A 23,396-nucleotide genomic window follows, 5' to 3' on the forward strand; every position below is an offset into this window, starting at 1 on the left:
TACAGGAGAACTCAGGCCTGGCTGTCATTTTTATAATATAAGCACATTCTGCTAATAATTCATTCATGATATCTACAGTATAAAGACGTATAAAGTATGTAACAAAAAAACAAATGCACCCTGAAGTGTCTTCCCTCGATAGTTTGAGACTCTGAGACACTTTAACCAGAATTTATGTCTTGCTAGAAAACTCTTGCAGGCCTTTTAGCAACTTGGTTTGTTTTGTTGCCAAAATGGGCTTTTTGGGTAAATGAATTTCAGTAAGAATCAAAAGGGCAGCTGGGAATACGTTGTTTCCAGTTAGTCACAGCTCCGAAAAGTCTCCCGCCAGACAGCCACAGAGCCGTGCAGCTCTCTCGTACACTCATTTTACACCTGTGACCACAGTCCAGGAACATTCACATGTAAAATGTCAGGATGGATAATTCCATTAGAGTGATGCGTTTTTACCATGCATTAGTTGTTAATGTTTATATACATATTTTATATATCACATCCTGTATACATGCTGCATATACTGGGAAATGCATACTCCGAGTGTCTGTCTCCTGGCCATTGTAAAATACAATACATGGATGTTGTGTGTAGTATTTTTGATTATTCCTCATGTTATTTAAAGCCTTACTCAAATATCATGCTCTCATATATATTTATATATATATATATAATTTTTTTTCTTTTTTGTTCACAGATTTTACAGCTTGTAGATGCGGTCTGATAAGATGTAGCAGGAGGTTGTTGTTTTTAAGTCTTTCTTTCTTACTGAAACAATATTTCCTTTCTAAGAATATTAATAGTTTGACATTTCTCTGATGTGAGCTGATGTTTTGCTGTGTGTGCTGCTCCCTAAGGCTTTGTGTTTTTGTTTAAGGACATAATGATCTCAGATATCAGGGTTACTGATAGAAGTTGACATTTAATGTAATGTCATTAAAGACAAATGCTTTGAAACCTTCATCTTCACGATACTAGTGGAATTATACAGTTGTCTGCTGCGGCTAACGACACTGATTAAAAAACTAATTTTAAATCAAACAAAATGTTACTCTTTAAAATTGATTTACCATACTATATTTATTTATAGAGCTCTTTGAAAACAGGCACAGCTATGACAGAGTATTAGGACCATGTTAAGAAGAAATAAATAGTGTTTATTTCAGGATTAAAGTAGATATTTTGAGAATAAAGTTGAAGTGATAAAAAAGTCAAATGTGGAGGTTACAGTTGCCGTTTCAAGACAAACTGGCACGGCTGCAACACTCTCTAAAAACGCCTTGTTGATCAGCCATCTTGGGATACAAAATACAAACTCTTTACTGCATCAATATTCTTGCATCTTTCTATTCACAGCTATTTCATTTTGCACAAATCTGGCCAACTCTTCCAAGTTTGTGTGTTTTTCCTTCTGACCAGATGCAGCTTTCTGCACCATATTTTCAGTGTGATTAATACTTATCGTCCCACTGTGTTTCTGTACTGAAAAGGTACTAAACTAACTAAAACCAATTTTACTGACTCGTCTACACAAGGTATTTGTAGAGGGTTTAATACTCCTGGCCCTATTACTCATTCATACACAGCAAATACATGCTGCTGTTGAATCATTGAAAACAATCAAAGACAAAAACTTATTTTATCTGTTAGTTGTAGAAAACTATGTGGGATATTTTTGGTGTTACTATTATTACAATGTTGCTAAAAATGTTCATGATGATTTTTTTAAATTAAAAAATTGTGTTTATGTTTGTTACTTATCCTTATTTTGATTTTGTGATGTAAATGTATTAGTATTAAAGAACATGGTAATCTGTCTGTGCTCGTTTGCATAAAGGTATTCATCATAAGCAACACAAGAAAAATTAACTGCATTTATAACATTAGACTTTGTTAACAACACATCTTTTTTTCTCTGGTTATGGATTAACTGAATTTATCAGTATTAAAGAACTTGGTAAACTATGTTAAGTTTGTTTGCATGAAGCAATATTATGACTCTGTTGAAGCAGATATCATTTAATGGTGTCAAATTTATGTCATAGAGAGTGCTGAGTCAAAAAGTCATTTCTAGATCAGTTTATTGAAATATATCAAATGAAAATAATAATAGCAAATTAAAAAACATCAAAACAGCCATGTGTATCAGTTATTAAACTTAAAATTTATAATTTATCAGCAGTTGATCAATTGTACATTCTAATACAGTATGTTGTGTGCCCGTGTCACAGCATCAAGGGGAATTTTAGTTTAATGAAGAGAAAAGCATAAAAAGGTGCTGTATATGAAGTAAGGACACTTGTGTGTTAGTTTTCTTTCAATCTAAGTTAATATTTGTGAGTCTAGCTTTGGCGCGTATGCTGCTCATTTCCATTTTTGGTGGGCGAAGCCATGGCAATATAAAGCCGAGCGCATCATTTGTCTGTCTCACTCTCAAGTCATGAGCTTTGGTGACGATGTGGTTCCTCCTCCTGCTTCTCCGCCTTGCTCACATTGAGCTGGTGATCTCACAAGGCAAGTTAATTCACTTTATTTAATTCTGAACTGTAGTAATATTATTAATTGTTGGTATTAATTTGAATTTCTCTATATGAGCGTGTGTGTGAATGCGTTAGAACTGAGTCCAGATGTGATCCTGAATTTGAACCAAAAAACCCCCCAAAACAATCAATGCAGTACTTTTGTATAAAATTCAACTTAGGAAGAAATCCTTGTAATGAAATGAAATATTATTTATATTTTAAAATCCATCCATTCTCTCGGGTCAGGGTCGCAGGGGGAGCTGGAGCCTATCCCAGCAGTTTTAGGGCGAGAGGCAGGGTACCCCCTGTGCAGGTTGCCGCCAGTCTGTCACAAGGCAAACATATAGAGACAGAGAACCATTTGCACTCACAATCACACCAGGCACCTATGACTCTTCTTCTCTCATTTTATTTAAAAACTATATGTAAAATTGTTTTATTTAAATAGCAGCTTTTTTTTAAAGTCAAGGTGTGGAAGAAATGTAACAGTTCAATTCAAGTATATATCCAGATTTCTGTTGTGATTTTGTTTTAAATCAAGACTTTTCAAGCGCAAACTGGGTTTTTCTGTCAAAAAAAGTCAAGAAAAGTACAGTATTTACAAAGAGCTCAGTGACAAGAGGCGCGTGTCAGAGGAGGGAAGTCCGAGATTTTTGTGACTGATTCTGCAGATGCAAGTGCAAAATATAGTCAGGACAATATTGAAATTAAGAACACAGGCTGATTTTGTCCTTGATACTGAAATGAACGGTCTGCACCTGTGTTTAAAACAGTGCAATATTTGTAAATTATCCATAAAACTAACCACACCCATCAGCATACCTCCGAATTGTACTCGCATGCTATTTTGGCCCATTAGCAAATTTAGCCCTCGCTGGAAATCACGGTGGTCCAGTGGTTAGTACTGTCACTTCACAGTGAGAAAGTGATTCAAATCCAGCCTGGGGCCTTCCTGTGTATAGTTTGCCTGTTCTCCTCGTATCTGCATGGGTACTAAGGGGTTAGTTTAATTGGTAATTCTTAATGATGATGGTGAGTGTGAGCATCAGTGGTGTTCTGTCTCCATGTGTTACCCCTGTGACAGACTGGTAACCTGTCATGGGTGTACAATACCCTTCCTCTTAATCTATGCCATTTACAATAGACACCCCATATGTTAAAAAAATATAAACCACTGTGGTTTTTCATTGTTGTTTTTGTATAAATCTGCTGAGGAATGATGATATTATCCTAAAGAAAGACATGAAGGGATTAAAAAGATTTGTAAAAAAAAAAAGGTTTTACCGATATTCAAATAAAAAACAGATAAACAAAATAAATTTTACATTTACAACTTTAAATATTTACTTTGCAGTTCCCAAAAGTAAGTCAGCCATGAAACAAATCATAATAACAATAATAATAATTTGCTGTATAAACCTTGTATGTTCCTAGCTGAGGACAAACTGATTCTAAAAAACAAAGGAGGCTACCCATGTAAAGGCTACCTTGAAGTCTACCATAACAACAAATGGGGCTTTGTTGGGGATACACTCTGGAGCAAGAACACTGAAAAAGTGGTTTGTAAGAGCACTCACTGTGGGGAACCTGTGGAGAGCTCAGATACTCTTAAGCCTTCTGAAGACAGACCGATCTGGCTCAATGAACTGAAGTGTGAAGGACACGAGAGCGCTCTGTGGGAATGTAAACATCCTGGTTGGAACTACAGCGATTACTCAAGGGTCACAGTGAAAAAACTTAAGTGTTCAAGTAAGTTTTTCAAATTTTTCTCTGTTTTTTTATTTATTTATTTATTTTTGGTGAGCTCAGTGACAATGACTCTTAGCTAAAAGTTGTTAAGGGAAATCAATTGTGGTGTTTCTTTGTTTGTTTTGGGTTTTTTTTTTTATTTTTACCTGTGTTTATATTTGGCTGATAATTGAGTGTGCTCTTCAAGGTAATATCATATTAAGCCTGGATGGACCCAAATGTGCTGGAGCTGTCCAGTACTCTGTTGATGGCATAACTCAGGGTTACTTTTGTAACAACAACATTGGTATGTCTTCTCTTTTTGTTAATTTTATATGTGTCAAAGGGCAAAGCTGTTTAAATATTGTCAACATTGCTCTCTCTCAATTTGATTTGTAATAAGTTCTATCATTTGTTTTATGTTTTGCGATGTTTTTGATGAACAAACAATAAATTATTCCTCTCTTAAAAAGGTGAAAAAGAAGCCAGGCTTCTGTGTGAACGTCTGGGGTGTGGTGGACTCAGAGAAATTCCTCCCTCAGAGAGGGGGGATAGGGAAAGATTCAAAAAAGCATCAAAGATGAAGCTTGATTGTTCGGCTTTTAAAGAAGCAGACCCAGATCATCCGTGGCAGTGTGCGAATGGCAATGATGATTCAGTATCATGCAAAACTTTGTCTGTCATATGTGAAGGTAACACACACACACACACACACACACACACACACACACACATATGGTGAAAGTGTTTTTATGAACAGGTTATACGAGACTGCAGCTCAAAGGAAACCAGTCAAATGTGTGTTCTGGGCAGCTGGAAAAAGAAGAAAATAACAACTGGATACCTGTTCAAAACAAGACCTTTGATTTTGATGTGTGCCAGCAAATGCACTGTGGTAACTCTCTCAGCCCAAACAACAGCCCAAACGAAAACCTTAATGTGACATGCACAGGTAATTCAACACATCTATATTCCAACACAAACAACTTCCAAGCAAACACTTCACACTGTAAAACTGCTCTCTCTCTCTCTCTCTCTCTCTCTCTCAGATGAAGTTAAAGTAGTTCTGAAGCTCTCTGGTAAAGACAGCAAGTGCTATGGTACAGTTAATATTAAAGTGAATGGTTCAGTTAATCCTGTGTGTGCCTCCTCCTGGACTAAAAAGGAAGCTAAATTGGTCTGCAAGGAGCTTGGATGTGGGGAAGTGAGTTTTCAAGTTTTGTCACCATAAGTTACCTGTTGTTCTGATACATGGATACTGAGTGTATCAGAAAATGTCCATGCAGCAGTGCTATTGACTTTATTGTGATAAGTGTACTAACGTGCACCATCAATACTTAATTAATAATGATTATCAATGAAATAACATAAACTCATAAATGCTTTGTTCTAGCTGATTTATACTAAAGTCGAACGTCGAAATTCAAGAGGGATAATGGACCATGTGAGCTGCAATGGCAGCGAGTCCTCACTGTGGCACTGTCAGGCTCAGCATGGTGACAATATCCAGTGTTCAAACCAACCTTATGTGGTGTGTTCAGGTGAGATACAGCAGTGGAAATGTACAGAGTGGCTGCTGATGGCCTTTGTCTGCTATTATAATGGGATTTTAATTCCTGCAATAAATTCTCTGTCGGGAGAGAAAATCTGTAACTTCATTCAACGAAATTGTGACATTGTTAAATTCTGATTAAATTTTTCCAAAATGTGTTCAGTAAGAGTTTAATTTAATGTATTTATTCTTTTTGTGCTTCGTGGCTGATAAATCTCTTATTGTCATGGTACAGACAGTGTGGAGGTGAAACTGGCAGATGGTCCTGGAAGATGTGCTGGAAGATTGGAGATAAAGCATGAGGGCCAGTGGAAGAAAGTTCCTGCAAAAGGATGGACAGAGGCTCAATCAGCAGCTGCCTGTAAACAACTGCAATGTGAGGAAAAAGGCCAAACTGAAAAATTCAGTCAGGGTCCTGGTAGCTTCCTGTCAATAACGTGTCCGACAGATAAGAATATATCAAAGATATCTGAGTGTTTAACAGAAAAATCAAACAACCAATTTTCGGATCAGGAAGCGGAAGCAGCTGGAATCACCTGTGAGGGTGAGTGTCATGTGCCCTTTGACCTTGTTGCTGTGTGTAACTGTTATAAGTAATTACACATGTGTAGCAAATGATGGTGCTTTCCCAAAGTAAACATACTAAAATATAATAAAATGCTAGAACCAGGAAAAAGACATTTTCATTCACTGATATCAGTCAGAAGAAAAATGTGTTTTTTCCCCTCTGCTTAGTTACATGCTTCTATTTAGTAAATCATCCAGTCCAAGGTCTAAATACACTTACCTGTGAAAATCCAACTAGAAACCCAAATAAACAATTTCTCTTTTGTGAAAAAGTCATTAGGCTTTTTTGGGTGCCAAATGTCTTTGTCGGTAGATTAGCAGACTAATTACAGACAAAACAATGTTTGCCCAATAGTGGAGTGTTTACCAGCCTCTCACACCTTGGCCAATAGAATAGAATAGTCTTTTATTGTCATTGTGAATTTACCACAAAATTGTGGGGGCTCCTCGCCAAGTGTGCAGAAATAAAATATAAATAGTAAGACAACAGGAATAAATAACAAGCCTGCTTCATTGCTTTTAATGTCTTTAAATTTCCTTCATCTTAATTCTAAAAAATCTGAGGTTGTCAGTTGTTACAGTAAAACTGAATCATCATTTAAGAGCCTTCGTATCATTTTTGGTACTGATTTGAAATTTGAATCTCACATCTCAATGCTCACCCAGTCTATTTTTCTCATTTAATTAGGAAACATCACAAATTTCAGACCCTTACTGACACTTAGCATTGTGGAACTTATTGCACGCTTTGATTTTCTGCCGTCTTGAGTACTGTGACTCACTTGTCACATGCACCTCTCGGTCCTCTTTAGCTCGTGTTTAGCTGGTCCAGAATGCAGCACCTACGCTGCAAACAAATCTAGCTGGTGCTCATACATATATATAATGCTTTTCTACTCCTTTAGAGCACCCAGAGTGTGTTTTGCTGAAAGTAGTAGAGAATCATTGTTCTGCTCAGCTATCAGCAAAGACATTCAGCATTTTATAGTCAAAGCACTTTTTACTACAAGCCCAATTCACCCAGTCACAAGCACACATTCATGCAGTGCTTTAATCCTGTGTCTAAGGGCTTTGTCTAACTTTCACGCATGAACGAATGTCCTTTCAACAGGTAGACAACCTGCACAGCCACTTACTACATATCATGTTTCTCTCTTTGTGTCCATCAGGTCACAAGGTGGTGTTTTTGAGTGGAACCTGTTCTGGTCACGTGGGGATAGAGAGGGGCAGAGAAATCTACTGGCTCTCTGGGTCTAAAGAGACATGGAACCAGGAGTCTGCAGACACAGTGTGTCAGCAGATGCATTGTGGGAACGCTGCCAACTTTTCTTTCAATTCTAGGGCTGATATGATTAATAAAGTTTGCAAAAACTCTTTTAGCTGCTCATCCAGAGAAAAGTCTCTTTTTGAGTGTAACCAAACTACACCTCTGCATCCTGACCACCATAATTCTACTGCTTATGTGAAATGTTCAGGTAATGTGAATGAGTTAAAGTATAAAACTAAGAATAAGGTCATTGTGGAATCGATTTATTGTGTCACAGAAGAGTCAATTTACTTATAACAGACCCTTTTAATGTCCATCGATGTACATTCAATTCCTCGTTTTCTCTCAATCAAATTTCTACTATTTTCTATTTTTTCTGAAACCCAGCTTGGTCCAAGATGATATGACATATCCACTGATACTAGTTTCCTCTTAACTTTTGCTTTTTCATGTCACAACAGGAAATATTGGAATGAGGTTGACGAACAGCTGCTGGGGAAAAGTCAGGATTCATGTAGAAAAGAAGGAAGGAGATATGTGTGCAGACACCTGGACAGAAGACAAGTCTGTGAAGCTGTGTGAAAAGCTTAACTGTGGGACGCCCATAAAAGCCCACAACAGTCCCAAAGATGGTGATATCCTCTTTAAGAGTTTACACACGACAAATCAGACTACTGACCTGACACAGAGCATCTTTGTCAAAAACCAGGACAATGATACGTCCTGTACACAAAAACCAGCCTATGTTGTTTGCTCAGGTAATTGTTTTTAAAAGTAATTTTATATTGCAAAAATATAATAAATGTCATAACTTTGCTTTTTCAAAACGTTTCATTTTCAACTGATTTGGACCCTTTGGAAAAAAGTGCCAGTTTTATTGGTTTGTTGATTCTTCAGTCACTAAGTTAGTGGATTACAGAATTTAAAAAACAAACAAAAAGACATAAGTCTGTTTTTAAATGTTCCTTCAAATGTTTTAAAAATATCTTTGTAAATACTGTTTTTTATAATTAAGCTCATTTATGTTAAAGAAGGAAATATAAATCTTTCTGAAGCTATCAGACTGAAATTCTTTTCACTAAGATGATGATGGTTCTTGTTGCTTAAAATTCTAATTAAAAATAAAATATTAATAAATAAAATAAATAATAAAATAAAATATGATTTTCATAATTTCTTTCTTTCAGGTAGTGTCAAGCCCAGATTCAGCATTCCCAGTTACAAATGCTTTGGAAACGTAGAGGTGGAGTATGAGGGGAAGTGGATCCCTGTGTGCGAGGATGCTCTCAAAGACACTAACAATCGAAACACCATCTGTCAGGAGCTTAAATGTGGTGATGCTGTCGAGACTCTTCCCTACTTTGGACCTGCACCAGCAGATAAATTAGCCATTTCAAATCTAAACTGCGCTGCAAATGCTAACAGTCCATTATCTGCATGCAGCAGTATTACTGCTTCTACAGCTGCCTGCAAACACAGTGGCCTCCGATGCTCTGGTGTGTATAATGATCTTTGTGTCAGCAGTTTCTTAATTAATCTTTGCTCCTTCAGCCTAATTTTAAAATAAAGGCTTTGAAACTGAATTGAAATTGAAACAAACTGAGACTAGTTTGTATTTCAGAAAAATGTTGAGATAAAAATAATGCTGCGTTCAAACTTCAAAAGTTACTTTTAGTGAAATAAAGGTTAGAATGTTAACATCTTCACCACCATTAATCATATTTGTTCTACTCAGTTTTACTCTTTTCTTTTCTGCTTGTTGTCCATGTCACCAGTATGGCTCTGCCACACAGTCTGACTCACTTAATGTCTGGAATCAGCTGGAAACAGCTAGCCTGTGCAGTCTGATGGTTATAAAAATATCGCTGTCATCAGTTGTCATCTCTTTGTTATCACTCTATAAAATCATTTTATTTACACAGCAGTCAGAAGAGTAGCTAAACTTTAAAAACTTTAACTTGATGAAGGATCATAATGTCATTTCTGTGTGCAGAGTGTGTTATATCATTCAGATCCTGTTGGTTACATCATGTTGTGTGAACTTTTTATTTCTCTTGTCTGTCTCAGAATGGAGGACAATGGTACCTGACAAAAAGGCCTGTAGTGGAACAGTGTTGGTTCACTGGAGACAGGGACTCAGTGCTGTTTCCACAGAAAACTTCAATGAAACTGAGAAGGGAAAGCTTTGCCAGGATATGGACTGTGGTGGATACCAATCAACAAATGAAAGCCAAACAACTGAAATAGATTCTTTTTGGAACAAAAGCTTCAGCTGTGGTGAAAATCCAGGAAGCATTTGGGAATGTGAAAATAAAACCACAACCTCAAGGAAGGAGCCAGTCTTTATTGAATGCAAAAGTAAGATTTATATCAGCAGGACTGATCTTAAATTATCACAGACTTTTTACATTTGCACTGGAAACACTGAAGAGTGAAACAAGACACAAGGAGTGTGAAAGAGAATTATTCCAGATACACTGGATAAAGTAACAAACCAAAGCTAAAAGTGTTAAATGAACTATTTGATTATGGACTTGTGCTTCATATTTTGACTTTGCAGTGCAGAGACGATTAACTGATCATTTCTACCTCAGTGCTTTATGTCTTTATCAATACTTGACTGCAGTGTTTATTGCTTTCCTTCCCAGAGGAGCCCAATGTCAGCCTTTCACAGGGCTGTCGTGGGGAAGTGAGGATAGATGGCGTTCCAGTGTGTGCTAGTAACTGGGATCTATCCTATGCACACAAAGTTTGCCAAGAAAAGCTTTGTGGCAATGCTGTCTTCAATGAATCCAAAGCTCCATCAAAGGGTTCAGGTAACTTTTACCATGTCAGCTGTGAAAAGTACCATTCCATCATTGGCCAGTGCAGGAGGACTAAAGGACAGTGTGGCACAAATGTGGTGTTCATTACTTGTAGTGGTAAGTGTGAGTCCATACACCTCTCTTTCCATAAACTCATCCCTATATACAGTACATACATGCATGTCCTCTGTTAATTTTGGTAGTATTTTAATTCATTATCTTGGGGTAATTTTTAGGTATTTATTTTATAAAACAGAAGATTATTTCTTTAAAATAAAAATGACATTGTTACGCTCCTTATAAGATAGTGAAGCCACAAATAATTTGCATTGCAAACCATGACACTCATAGTTTGGCAGGTTCTGTCCAGAAATCTGAGTTATTTGTTGAAAATTTCTAAAAATAAATATGTTGAACACGTTTTACACTCCAACTTTAATAAATGTAGAGTGATGACAGGTGCTTGCTTTGCTCCTAGTGATTTTGCTAAAGCTAAGGTGACCATCTCTAACATCATATTTGCCAGACAGAAGTGGATGAGCTTGTTTCCTTCTTTAAACACAGTTTCTTTGCTTTTACAGAAAGTGTAAAGTTCCGCGCGAGTGAAAAATATGGAGGTGTCCTAGAAGTCAATTATCGAGATAAGTGGGAAAGAGTATGTCCATTTAATCATTCCCAAGTGTTAGATACAAAGCTCTGTGAAGAGATTGATAAAGAGACCCCTAGCACCTCTAAGGAAGACAAACAGGTAAATCTTTACATTTTACGTCTTGAATCGGTCACTGATTTGTCTCATATTCTACAAATCAAAATTATGGACAGTTTCCTGGCTCTGTGTCTCAGCTTAATCTAATAATGAAGACTGGAATCTTATATTTAAAATATTTAGGTTTATAAAATGGAAAGAAATGCATGAGACGTGTATCTCAATAAATACAAATTGACCAAATGTTTGAAGTTAAAAACTTTCTGGACACTTTGCTGACACAAAGTTTGCAGAAATATAAAAGAAATTGAATGTCCCAATACTTTTGGTCTGGACTTCTAGTGACTTCTTTTGCTGTGTGTTGCTTCAGTCAGGCCTGTTTTTACTGCCAGAGAAAATTTCAGTGTTTTTTATTCTTTCTGTATCACTAAATGTGAAAAAGTTTAAATTTGATTCAAGGTCAACTTGACAACAACACTGGAGTTCACTGATGTTACCATGGACATCAAGCGCTCTGTCAAACAATGTTCCTGTAAAAGCACTTATCAAGCTGAAATATATTGTCGCGGTAAGAGAAACCATGAATCCATCAATCAATTAGTTGTTTTTGACAGAAAGACACTTTTTGTATTCTCAAAATCTGAGCTGACTTACTTTGATCAACGTGATACAGATAAAGTGGAATTCAAACTCACTGTAACTGAATCCGGAAAAAAACATAATAACCTGGTTTTGTTTGATTTCAGACTATAAAAAAGTGACTACCGCACCACCACCGCCACCACGTCCGCCTATACCCACAGGACCTGTTATCGTGGGTGTGATATTTCTTCTTGTTGTAGTGATCTTGATTTCTTCATTTATACGAATGTATTTCAGGAGAGTCAGGGAGTCCAGAGCTTTAGGTGAGTGTATTTATTACATGACTTACACACATGTTTTTTGTTTTTGCTCTAATGAATTACCTTAAAAGGCATAAAAATCCTGACTGAACATGAGATGAATCCAGATCTTTCATGCTTAAAGGAAAAAGGTGTTGGAAACTTTTAGAGGGCAGTCTCTCTGAATTCTGACTTCAAATAATGCCGTCACTGCTGCTGATTGAACAAGGAGCACATCAGCTCCACCAAACTCGACCAAATGTAAATACAGAACAGGGAAAATTAAGCACGCCTGTGCTTGTGTTGTGCTTTTCATGCTCTTGTGGTCCTTGTACAGTTACTTCACTGGTACATTAGCGCAGTGCATTGGTGAGACAGCTGTTGCTGTATGAGTAAATTTATAACACTGTAACCTTTCAGCAAGAATGCTGCCAGGGAAAGACATGGAGTTTGAAAGTGGAGATTATGAGGACGTCATGGACAAAGACAATGAGATGGAAGACTTCAGTCGTGGCAGTGAGTCATTCATTCAGTGTTATCTTATCTGTTTTTTTTTAAACAGTGTTTAAAGTCCATAGCTTAATGGCCTTTGATATACTCTACACCACTACTATCGTTATTTTAATTTGGACACGATAATATAAGAAGCTGCACCACCTACACTAACTACTGCATGTTAGTACTACAGTTTTCGGTCTTCATAACTTATTTTTAAATAACTGTACTATATCATGAACGTCAGTTGCTCTGCCCATATAAATTTAAATTCTTACCTGTTTTTATATGTTTTATATAAAAACATATATATGTTTTTTATCCTCTTCAACGTCATCCTTCCTGCTGTCGAGTTGAAGGTGCACAAATTTAAATTTCACCTAAATTTCAAAAAGATAGACATAAAACAGATATAAAAAGTAAAATTATCTTTCAAAAAAGCAATATCAGGACAACACATCTTCTCTTTGACAGGATTACACCATCTTTTGTTCACATATATATCCAGACCCCCACCTTTTCTCTTGCCACTAGCTTTAGCTTCTCTGTCAGGTTGTATCAGAGTGGAACCAGGTATATACACATTATCCAATCCAATCCAACTTTAGTTATATAGCACTTTAAAAACAGTTGACCAAAGTGCGTTCCAATAATAAAACAGAGATAGCAGTTAAAAACCATACATTAAGCAGACAAAGAAATAAATATAAATAACAATAAAATAAATACATACTTTATGTAATACATATTTATATATGAAAAAGAAGATAAAAAGGTAAAAATCAGTATATATATATTAAATATTAAAACATCAGTAAAATAGACAATAAGATATACAATGAATAAAATTGGAGGGGAGATGGAGGGGAAATTTATTCCATAATTTGGGGGCCACAACAGCAAAAGCTTGGTCCCCCCGGTGTTTCAGTCTCGATATGGGGACAGCAAGGAGTGACTGGTCAGTTGATCTGAGAGACCTTTGTGGAGTGTATCGTTGTAGAAGGTCTGACAGGTAAGAAGGAGCCAGGCCATTTAAAACTTTAAAAGCAAAAAAAAAAAGTTTTAAAATGAATTCTAAAATGGACAGGCAACCAGTGTAAAGAGGCAAGAACAGGGGTAATGTTCTCACGTTTGCGTGTCCCTGTCAACAAGCGAGCAGCAGCATTCTGGACCATTTGCAAGCGTGATAGTGAAGCCTGATCAATACCAATATAAAGTCCATTACAAAAATCAAGGCGAGTGGTCACAAATGCATGTAAAACTCTCTTCAAGTCATAAAAAGAAATAAAAGGTTTTACTTTAGAGAGCTGCCTCAGCTGAAAAAAGCTTTTTCTCACCACTGTGTTTATCTGTTTGTCCAGACATTAGAGTCTGACATGCTTTGATTCAACCATGTTTCAGTAAAACAGATAAGACTGCACACACAGTATACTTTTTGAGTCTTTAGCAGTATCACTAGCTCATCACTTATTTTCATAGAGTTGACAGACTTTGCTGCTACCAGATCAATAATAACCTTAAGATAGAATTATCACCTTTCTGACACTGTCACAAATTGAAAAAGTAATACATTTCCGGTTTATTAAAGTGTTCCTTTTTTTCTATAGTAAACTATTTGCCTGCCTTAGATTTATTTCAGACAGCTCCCAGTTTCTTAAAAAAATAAAAAACAGGCACAGATCTGGGATGTGGAAGTTTATTTTTTTAATCCAACATTTTTTTTCATTCAGGATTCAGGTCTGAGACTGAATTTGTCTCAGAAAATGATGGGCAGAGTGTTTCCTCTTTACCTTATGATGATATTGATGAAGCAGATGAGGCTCGACCCCTGACCTTTCCAGCCACTACTGCTCCTGCTGCCCAAGACATCAACGTTCATGAAGGTGTCCATAATCAAAACACTAGAAAGTTCTGAACCAGTTTGAACACAGTGTTTTCACATTTCAGTACCAGTAAATTTCAAATTTGAAAATGGCATCAATGAGACTCATCAGTGTTTAACTGTGCCAAACATTTTTCTTTGTGACAGACAGGGTGACCTATGAAGTGGAAGATCCACAGGAGAGTTACGATGACATTGATACAATCCCTGAAACTGCACAGACTACAGCAGAGGTCCACGACAGCCCTGAAACACCACATGACTTAAACACAGCAGCCCCAGGATTGGTGAAGAGGGATGAGGACTACCTAGAGCCAGATCAAGATGAGTGAGCCAAATTCAGCTTTAGAAACTACTTAAAAAAAAAAAAATCTCACAAAGTGGCTCATGACAAACACAACAAAATTAACTGTTCTTTTTCTCTAATTAAATTAAGAGGACAAAAATAATTAAAATATATTCATGCAACATACATTTACTGAAATTCCTTGAAGAAAACGACATTTAATGCAAGAACCTATTTTTAACAGAATTTAAATTCATCCCTTGATCCTGTATAGCAAAAAACTTAAAATGTAAAATGTAACAAAAAAAGACAGATACTAGTGTTATAAATAAATCATTCCATGATATTGTGTTTAATAGTAGTTGAATGTAATGCTTTTATCAAACATGTCTGTACTGTGTGGTATTACATTTTTCATTCAGTTTTCTTTGTTTAAATGCATGACGTTGATGCAACACATGAGCTAGCTGATAGATAGATAGATATTAAAAAGGTGTGCTTAGCTTACAGTTTCTTAAAGGCGGGAAGACAGCTAGCCTCCTCTTCCTGCTTCTTGTTTTCAGGCTTAGCTAAGCTACCTGTCTTGTTACATTTATATTCAGCTATAAATGTGAGTGTAATATCGATATTTTCATCAAACTCTGTAGAAACAAACAAGTGTATGCCTCATAATATTAAGCTACTGTTCTAAATATAGTATACTCTTTAAAACATAAAGAATTCAATAAGTTTTGGTTGCCATCTTTTGTCTTTCTGAGTGATTTTGTTTCAATTAACACATCAGTTAATGGTCCAACCTGAAATACCAGTGCTGTTGGTATTTTGAAACTGGTCCCTTTAGTCCTCATGTTAAAGATGCTCAACTTCACAGGAAAATATCTGAGTGACACGTGTGTGATCTTTCATTGTGTTTAGCTTCGCTGGTACATTTTGTTTCAGCACTAGTCAACATTAGCATGTGATTTCAAGTCACTGTGAATTACGGATGTACTTTGCTAACAGAAATAACTGGCCAGCACTACAATTAGCTGCTAACTCTCAAGCTCTACCCTACTCCCAGTTGAGATTACATTCTGTTCATAGGGATGAATAACACTGCTTTACTGACAAAAATGAATTACATTTTTAGGTTTGATCCTTTATGTACATCTAGTGATGCCTCAGACACTCGGGGATTTTGGAAATGGCTTAGATGTTGAGTATCAAACTGTATGTTATGTATGCTATTTATAGTTTGATACACAGCACAATAAGCCATTTTATCAATAAGACGTCGCTTTTAGAGTCACCCAAAGCTCTGAACCTGAAAATATTACGTGCAATTCTTTCAGGTTGTTGACTCTTTCACTAATGTTTGGGTTCAAAAGAATTTGAATACATTTTCATGATCATGCACTTTAATGTTCTCTATTATAATTAATAATTTTCAGCTGAATTCTTAAAACTATAACAGCCATTTAAATTTTAGCAGTTACTATAGCTATCTGCACTGATCATCTATTCCAATAGTTGTCAAACCGCTTATATTGTTTATAACTGTTTATAACTTCCATTAGTTTCTGTCCTGTTTATGACTTTTAGCTGATATGTAATAAATCCTTGCGGTGTCTTTATTATTGTCCTGGGAAAAGTCGCATGTGATGACTATGTGACGACCTGTCAGTTTGTGGTAGGTACAAAAACAACAAAAACAAACAAACAAAAAAACAATACATGTTACTGTTACTGTACTTGAGTAGAATTTTCAGGCATCTATACTTTGCTTGAGTATTTATTTGTCTGACAACTTTTCACTTTTACTCCCTACATTTTTACACAGATATCTGTACTTTCAACTCCTTATATTTTCAAAACAGGGTCATTACTTTAGGTGGTATCAGTGGAATAATTTATAGTGTTACACTCGGAGTTAAAGTGAGCCAGAGTGAGTGCACATGTCTGTAAGCTGTAGTCACAGTAATTCAGCATCTAGTGTTACGGGAAAGGAGTGAGGATGGAGAATGTAACATGTTTCTATTAGCTCAACAAACATCAGTACACACACATTTTTGTGTGTCGTTTCACACAGTGTTTCTGCTAGCTAAAGGTCCAGCTGCTGTATTTTCCAGTTGGAGCAGGAATAGAGTTAATTTCATACAGGGATGGAGAACGATGTAAGAAGGAAGGACAGAGATGAAAGTTTCAAAGGTAAGCAACACTTGATAAAGTGCAAATGTGAAGCTTACATGTATCATCATCATTGTTTTCATATATTGCATCCATATATGATTTGTTTTGATAAATTAATAAATACATTAAATGTATTTTCAAATTGTGAAACATCCTGTAAAATAAATACATACTAGCTTTGTGTTATTCCAACACGGTAGTTTAGTGCAGGACGAACTCTTCATTATTATATTAGGATGGCACAAGGTGTAGATACCTTTGCATAAAATATATGATAGAAGCCTGCATTTTCTCACTTTCAATTAAGTAAATAGTTGATTCAATACTGCAACTTACTGCAGTGTTTTTAACACAGGTCTTTGTTCTTCCACTTAAAGCATGTTTGTGCTTTTGATACCTCTGGGGCCCAGCAAAATTAAAACCCAATCTTATTTATTTTGAAAGTTGTATTCAAAAACATCAACAATAAAGACTATTGGCTGTAAACTGCCACTGGGAAACTTCAATACAAGAGTAGTAAATTTAGGTCAGGGTAATCAGTAATATTGTCCTATTTAATTCACTTTGTACACGCTTGTGAGTAATTTCAACCAGAAATTCTGTTACTATTGTGGCCCAATTGCAATACCATTGTGACCCACCTGAGTACACTATGGGAATCACTGCTATAAACAACAAAAATGCAACACAACATCTCCACAGCAGCCATGTGGTTTTCTTTCACATACATCCATCCTCTTCCACTTATCTTTATCAGTGTTGTGGGGTGTTGGAACCAGCGGCGGGGCACACCACGAACAGAGAACATGAGCTGAGACGAAGTTCTTAACTCATGTCAGAGTCATGTAAACGCTGCTTTTAGCCACCTGCTGATTATATTTAGCTGATTTAGTACTCCATTAATTTAGCATTACCATCTCTGGATAAGTACATATTTAGCATTTTATAATTTTTCTGATTTGTTTGTTCTGATGTCAGCAGTAAAATAAAGCATATAAACAGTTATTTTGTGGAAAAACTATCATCAGGCCTCATGTAAATGTGTGTGAAATGGGACAAGCTATTCTAAGATATTTTAGTCATTTAATCACCATGTTAATATTCCACTAACTTTATGCAAACTCTTTTTACATTCATGCTAGCTTGGAAAGGGTTTATTCCTGCATTCATACATGTTAAGCTTTGTATTATATATATGATAGTATTATATTTGATGTATTTGTTACAGGCCCCAGGAGTGGTGTCACTATAACAAAGATGAAATTAATGTAAATACAAGTGAAGTTCAGGAACAATAAAGGCACAGTGCACTCGGTTTACCTTCCAAACTGCATCTGTTATTCAAGTTTCATTAACAGTAACAATATCCATGTGTATCACTCGCTTTCAGTCTCAGTGACCTTACACGTTGCATATGTTCATCTTTTAAGTCATAAGCAGAAAAATAAATGCATTCACACTTCAATGTTCCATCTCTTTACATGTACTTCATAAGGGATTGAAAGCTTTAATACATCGACAGTGCATCTTACAGCAATATGTATTTAAGGCAAATCACTCTCTTGGCTGGTTAAAATTAAAGTGGACAAATGTACCTGTTCTCAATACTGAAATTAAGGTAACTAAGCATCACCAATTAGCAGTATTATGCAGTAAAACAATGCGCACGATGTCCAGCCATACCCTGTCATTCTCTCCCTCTCTGACTTTTCACCTAATTTAACCAGGGCAGAGATTATTTCATTAAAATAATGTCAGTACACTGGTTACTTTTCTCACTCAGCTCCATGCTGTACTTTAATTCAACATGACTCACATGAATATTAATTTCAAATTCAAATTCAAATTTTATTTGTCACACACACACAACCATACACAGTATGACATGGGGGTGAAATGCTTGTAGCTGTACAATGCCTGACCATTAAATGACAGAAAAAAAGTTTTACAGTATTTACAATTTACAGGTTACCACAAAATTTACAAATTAACTTAGGAATTTACAGTAAAAAATGTGCAAATAGCAGAAAGAGATTATAAAGATGATAAATTATAGGAAATGTGTGGTGGTGCGTGTGGTGATGTGATGTGTGTGAGAGTCCAGTCCTACGCCTGGTTCAGGGCCCGAATAGCCTGGGGGAAGAAGCTCCTTCTCCTTCTCTCTGTTTTGGCCTTAAGGGAGCAGAAGCGCTTCCCAGACCTCAACAGTGAGAAGAGTCCATTGTTGGGATGGGAGAGGTCCATCATAATCTTTGGACTTGCACCGCTTGGTGTAGATGGACAGCAGGTCAGGGAGCTCTGATTGAATGATGCGTTCGGCTGAGCGCACCACTCTTTGCAGATCTTGTCTGTCCTGCTTGGTGCTGTTCCCAAACCAGGTGCAGATGTTTGCCGTCAGGACGCTCTCGATGGTGCAGCAGTAGAAGTTCTTGAGCACCTTCAGTGGTAGATGGAAGTCTCTAAGTCTTCTGAGGAAGAAGAGACGCTGACGGGCTTTCTTAACCAGGGTGTTGATGTGACAGGACCATGACAGGTCCTGAGTGATGTGGACACCCAGGTATCGGAAACTGTCCACTCTCTCCACTGATGATGAGGGGTTTGTAATTCCTCGCCTACTTTGTAGTGAAGTCCACAATCAGCTCCTTAGTCTTGCTGATGTTTAGGAGGAGGTTATTCTCCTGGCACCAGGTCTCCAGCTTCCTAATCTCCTCCAGGTAGGCCGTCTCGATGTTGTCGGAGATCAGGCCTACAACAACAGTGTCGTCAGCAAACTTAACAATGGAGGTGGTGTCTGATGTGGCTACACAGTCACAAGTGTACAGTGAGTACATGATTCAACATGATTTTCATCAACTTAATCACATATGAATATACTTTACATGAATATACTGATTCTCTTTGTCTGTCACACTATGGGAGCAGCTTCACTGTCTTTTTACTTTTATTTGTAATACTCGCAGCAGTCACACACAGCTCCATCTCAGGCACCTCTCCCCCCTGCTCACATAGGGGAGATATGATTAGACGATGGGGATTGGCTGCGTTGGTCAGCCTCCTCCTGACCACCCGTGAACCCACTGCTTCGCTCCTCCTCTGCAGCTGAGACACAAACCACACCCACCCTCAAATAAGAAGCCAGTCTTTATTGAATGCCAAGGTTAAATAGATTTCATTGAACCTTAACAGTTGGTTTGGACAGGAATTCAAAGTGATATGAGATCAACTACACAAGATGTGAATCGGCGTCTGGAAAGGGATCTCAAAATTGGACTGTAGGTGGCAGACAGTTGGTGCCATAAGCCACCCCCTGTGTTCAAGGGTGGCTGTTCACAATTTCAAACCATGTCTTTTCTGTCCAAAATGTGAACACTGACATCCTCGAAAGAGTACCTTTATCCTTTATATGCAGATGTACAGCTGAGTCTTGTGGAAACCAGCCAAGACAGCTTGTGAAACATCTTCTTAGATATTGTTGAATTCAGTTGTGTAAATCGACAAAGAGCAGAAAACCTCAGAGCAAGAGCTGTAAAGGTCAGCTGATCATAGCCAATTGTACTGGAAATTTCTTTATTCTATGTATTGGTCACATATTATATCACTTTCTCATTTAGCTGTATGCATAAATGTTATCACAGAGGGCCTATTGTAGAGTTGAAGACATCCAGGCACCCTGTTCAAGAGTGGGAGGGGGTCAAGAATGAGCTGGACTGAAAGTATAGGGGTATATGACATGCTGTGGAGTGTTCTTTGTGGGGGTATAAAAGAGTTCAGGACGGTGTCCTTCCTCAGAAAACCATTTTGGAGTTTGACTTGAATGTTTTCTCCACTGCAGTGTTCTTAATAAACTTCACTTCAAAAACACACTCACCTGGTGGTTGTAGTTTTATTTAAGATTTTCCACAACACTGTATACAAAGAAAACGTCTAGACCTCACATAGAAATGATTGTGCATTGTGATTCTTTCCCCTATCCTGAGCTGCTACAGCTGATTTTGGTGTTTCCCCACTGGCCCAAATTTGCTTTAAGCACTGACAACATTCATTTTTCTGTGTATGTCTGGAGGCACATTCACCCTCTACAATGCATTTGCTACCTTTGCTTTCTTACTTTGAGAAAATTGTGCTGTGCAGTGCTGGTACTTTTTCTCCTTTACTTAAATAAAGCAATTATTCAGTACTTTAGCTTTTACCACAGTATTATTTATGACAGATTTCTATTCTACTTAAGTACAGGATTTCTGTACTCTGATCGGGGGGAGTTGCGCTGGTGACAGTTAGGCTCCAATGGATATTTCCTTATCTCATAGTTATTCACCTACTCACTCAGTTTGTTTCTTCCCCACTCCGCGTTCAAGTTCATACCTTGCCTGGCCGCTCTTCACCTGTACAACCTTACAACCTCTGGAAATCCACTTGCTAAGTTCTAATACATCTCTGTTTCCAAGGTGTTTGTGGCTAATCTAAGCTTTACATCAATTCCACTTTCCCAGGCTATCAAGCTGATTGTGACATCACTGGTCTTGTTAAATCATCTTTCTGCCTTCAGGTCAATCAGCCTTCACGCCGCATACTGCCATTCTCCCCTGTATGTAACTTTGTGCAAACCACCTCTTCCCCATTGCTGCCTCTCCCCATCACTCAGACTCAGGTAGAAATTTAGACAATCATGAAGATCAAAAATTATTTTGCTATGTCTCTACCATCCTGGAATCTGCATTAATATTTTCTCTCCTCTAACAGAAATCCCATACATTCCCCAAAACTGAAGGTACCAGTTCACTCGTTGCTGCATATCTCACCCTCACAGGTCCTTTTAGTGTGTAACAGTGGCGGAGACAAAAGCTATTCAAACTGAGTTTGTCATGGTTGTCATGTCAGCTGTGATGAGCATCACTACTACTTTGGCGAGTGCAGGAAAACTAAAGGAAAGAGTGATGTAAATTTCTTGTAGTAGTCTGTATATGTCCATACACCTGTCTTCCCATGCATACATCCCCACTATGTGTTTCCTCTGCTAAACCACTTTCATTTTTGCTTAGTTTTCTTAGTCCACTTATTTTAAAAACTTTTTTTATTCATAAAAATGAAACAATTATTTGAGAAAAATAACATTTTCAGGGTCTTTGTGGGAGAGATCTAAAATAATCTGTATATGAAGTAGTGATAATATTCGGTGATGTGATTTTTCCTTAGTATTTCTAGCACAGAATTAGGATTTTAAGATTGATGTAACTCACACATTAGCTAGAGCCAGGGCACATTGTGTCTAACTTAGCTTAGGCTGGAGCCTGGTGAAGCAAGTGACCTCCTCCTCTCCCTTAGCTTCCCTGCTTAGCCTCTTGTGTCCTTGTCTAGTCTTGTGTTTTTTGTATTACTTTTCCCTGGAACACTCTCTCACAGTCTGTTCTCTAAAACCTAAAAGAGGAATTATGGATTTGATCAACTGGTCCCTGAATGCAATTGACACCCTTTTCTCAATGAGAAGTCTGGGCTCGGGTGAGCCTGAGTGTCCTGCAGGTACGTTCCCTGCTGGATACATAATGGACAGGTGGCAGAATTGGAGGATCGTGTGCCTGGTGGGACTGTCGATCGAAGACGCTGAAGATATCTATCTATTCGGAACCATGATAACAGGGTTCTTGCTGATTGGAGCTGGCTTGGCCCCGGCTTATCAAAGAATTAAGAAAGCGGAACCGGCTGTTCAAACCCCCACAAGGCTGCCTGTTGGGACTGAAATGATGGGACGAGGCATGAGTTCTCAAAATGGGCTCATTGAGTGCAGCACGGATAAGATGTTGGAGAAGCTTACGGCTGCCGTGAATACTCAGAATAAGACCTCTGAGCGCAAACTGGATTACATCTTGGAGGGCCTTGCTCGGAATAACACCTATGAGGGAAAATTGGATCAGATCTTGGAGAAGCTCACTGCAGTCGTGAGTTCTCAGAATCGGCTCTTTGAGCACAAGAATGACAACATCACGGAGCATAAGGTTGATAACATCATGGAGAAGCTCACGGCTCTCCAACGGGAGATTGACAGACCAGTGTCGGACTGTTAGAACAACTTTGAAATTCTCATGAGTTGTTCGCACTAAAGTAAAAACCACCATCACTTCCCCTTCGGCGCCAGCTGCGGTCTCAAGGCTGGAGCTGAACAACAACACCCTGATACGGACTGTGTTTAGACTGTTCTTCCCATTCTATGCAAGGCGAAGGACACTGTCTCAGCTGAACTCTGGACATACACACACACACACACAGACATATATATACACATGCAGATGTACACTCATCCCCCTCCAAACGCCTTCGAAGCTTATTCCCTTCCGATACTGACGGTGGATCAAGGAGACCAGCGCATTGGCTGCAGGCCTGGATGTACTGTCTACATTGGCTGTCTCTCACCCTTTACCCACCCCTGTTGCTTGTCATGTGTTTCTTTGGTGTATTAAGAGTTTTTTCATGTGCTATGTGCAGAGGTGTTTTTTTTCTGTTCTCAAACTGATCTCCATTTTGTAGCTCAGTCTGGGGGGAGTTATTTTT

At 37.6% G+C, this 23,396-nt stretch overlaps 2 protein-coding genes across 2 annotated transcripts in view; both read left to right on the plus strand.

Annotated features, from left to right (window-relative positions):
- The first annotated feature begins 2,342 nt into the window (after positions 1–2,342).
- LOC146494904 (scavenger receptor cysteine-rich type 1 protein M130-like) overlaps positions 2,343–23,396 on the plus strand; it is a 49,618-nt gene continuing 28,564 nt past the window's right edge. The window contains 1 exon segment of the mRNA XM_085145125.1: positions 2,343–2,508. Within this exon segment, the coding sequence (XP_085001251.1) occupies positions 2,451–2,508 (58 nt within the window). The 5' untranslated portion in view covers positions 2,343–2,450.
- Positions 3,941–14,951, plus strand: LOC146494905 (scavenger receptor cysteine-rich type 1 protein M130-like). The gene is made up of 17 exons (XM_085145893.1): positions 3,941–4,265; positions 4,453–4,551; positions 4,999–5,196; positions 5,294–5,448; positions 5,638–5,785; positions 6,032–6,340; positions 7,533–7,838; positions 8,092–8,388; positions 8,818–9,126; positions 9,698–9,988; positions 10,279–10,551; positions 11,016–11,182; positions 11,600–11,708; positions 11,887–12,045; positions 12,442–12,537; positions 14,247–14,399; positions 14,546–14,951. The coding sequence occupies exons 1-17, from the start codon at positions 3,941–3,943 to the stop codon at positions 14,728–14,730; spliced, it is 3,579 nt and encodes a 1,192-aa protein (XP_085002019.1). The 3' UTR covers positions 14,731–14,951.

The sequence above is a fragment of the Neolamprologus multifasciatus genome, chromosome 20 (genome assembly GCF_963576455.1).
Source record: "Neolamprologus multifasciatus chromosome 20, fNeoMul1.2, whole genome shotgun sequence".
NCBI classification, from domain to species: Eukaryota; Metazoa; Chordata; class Actinopteri; order Cichliformes; family Cichlidae; genus Neolamprologus; species Neolamprologus multifasciatus.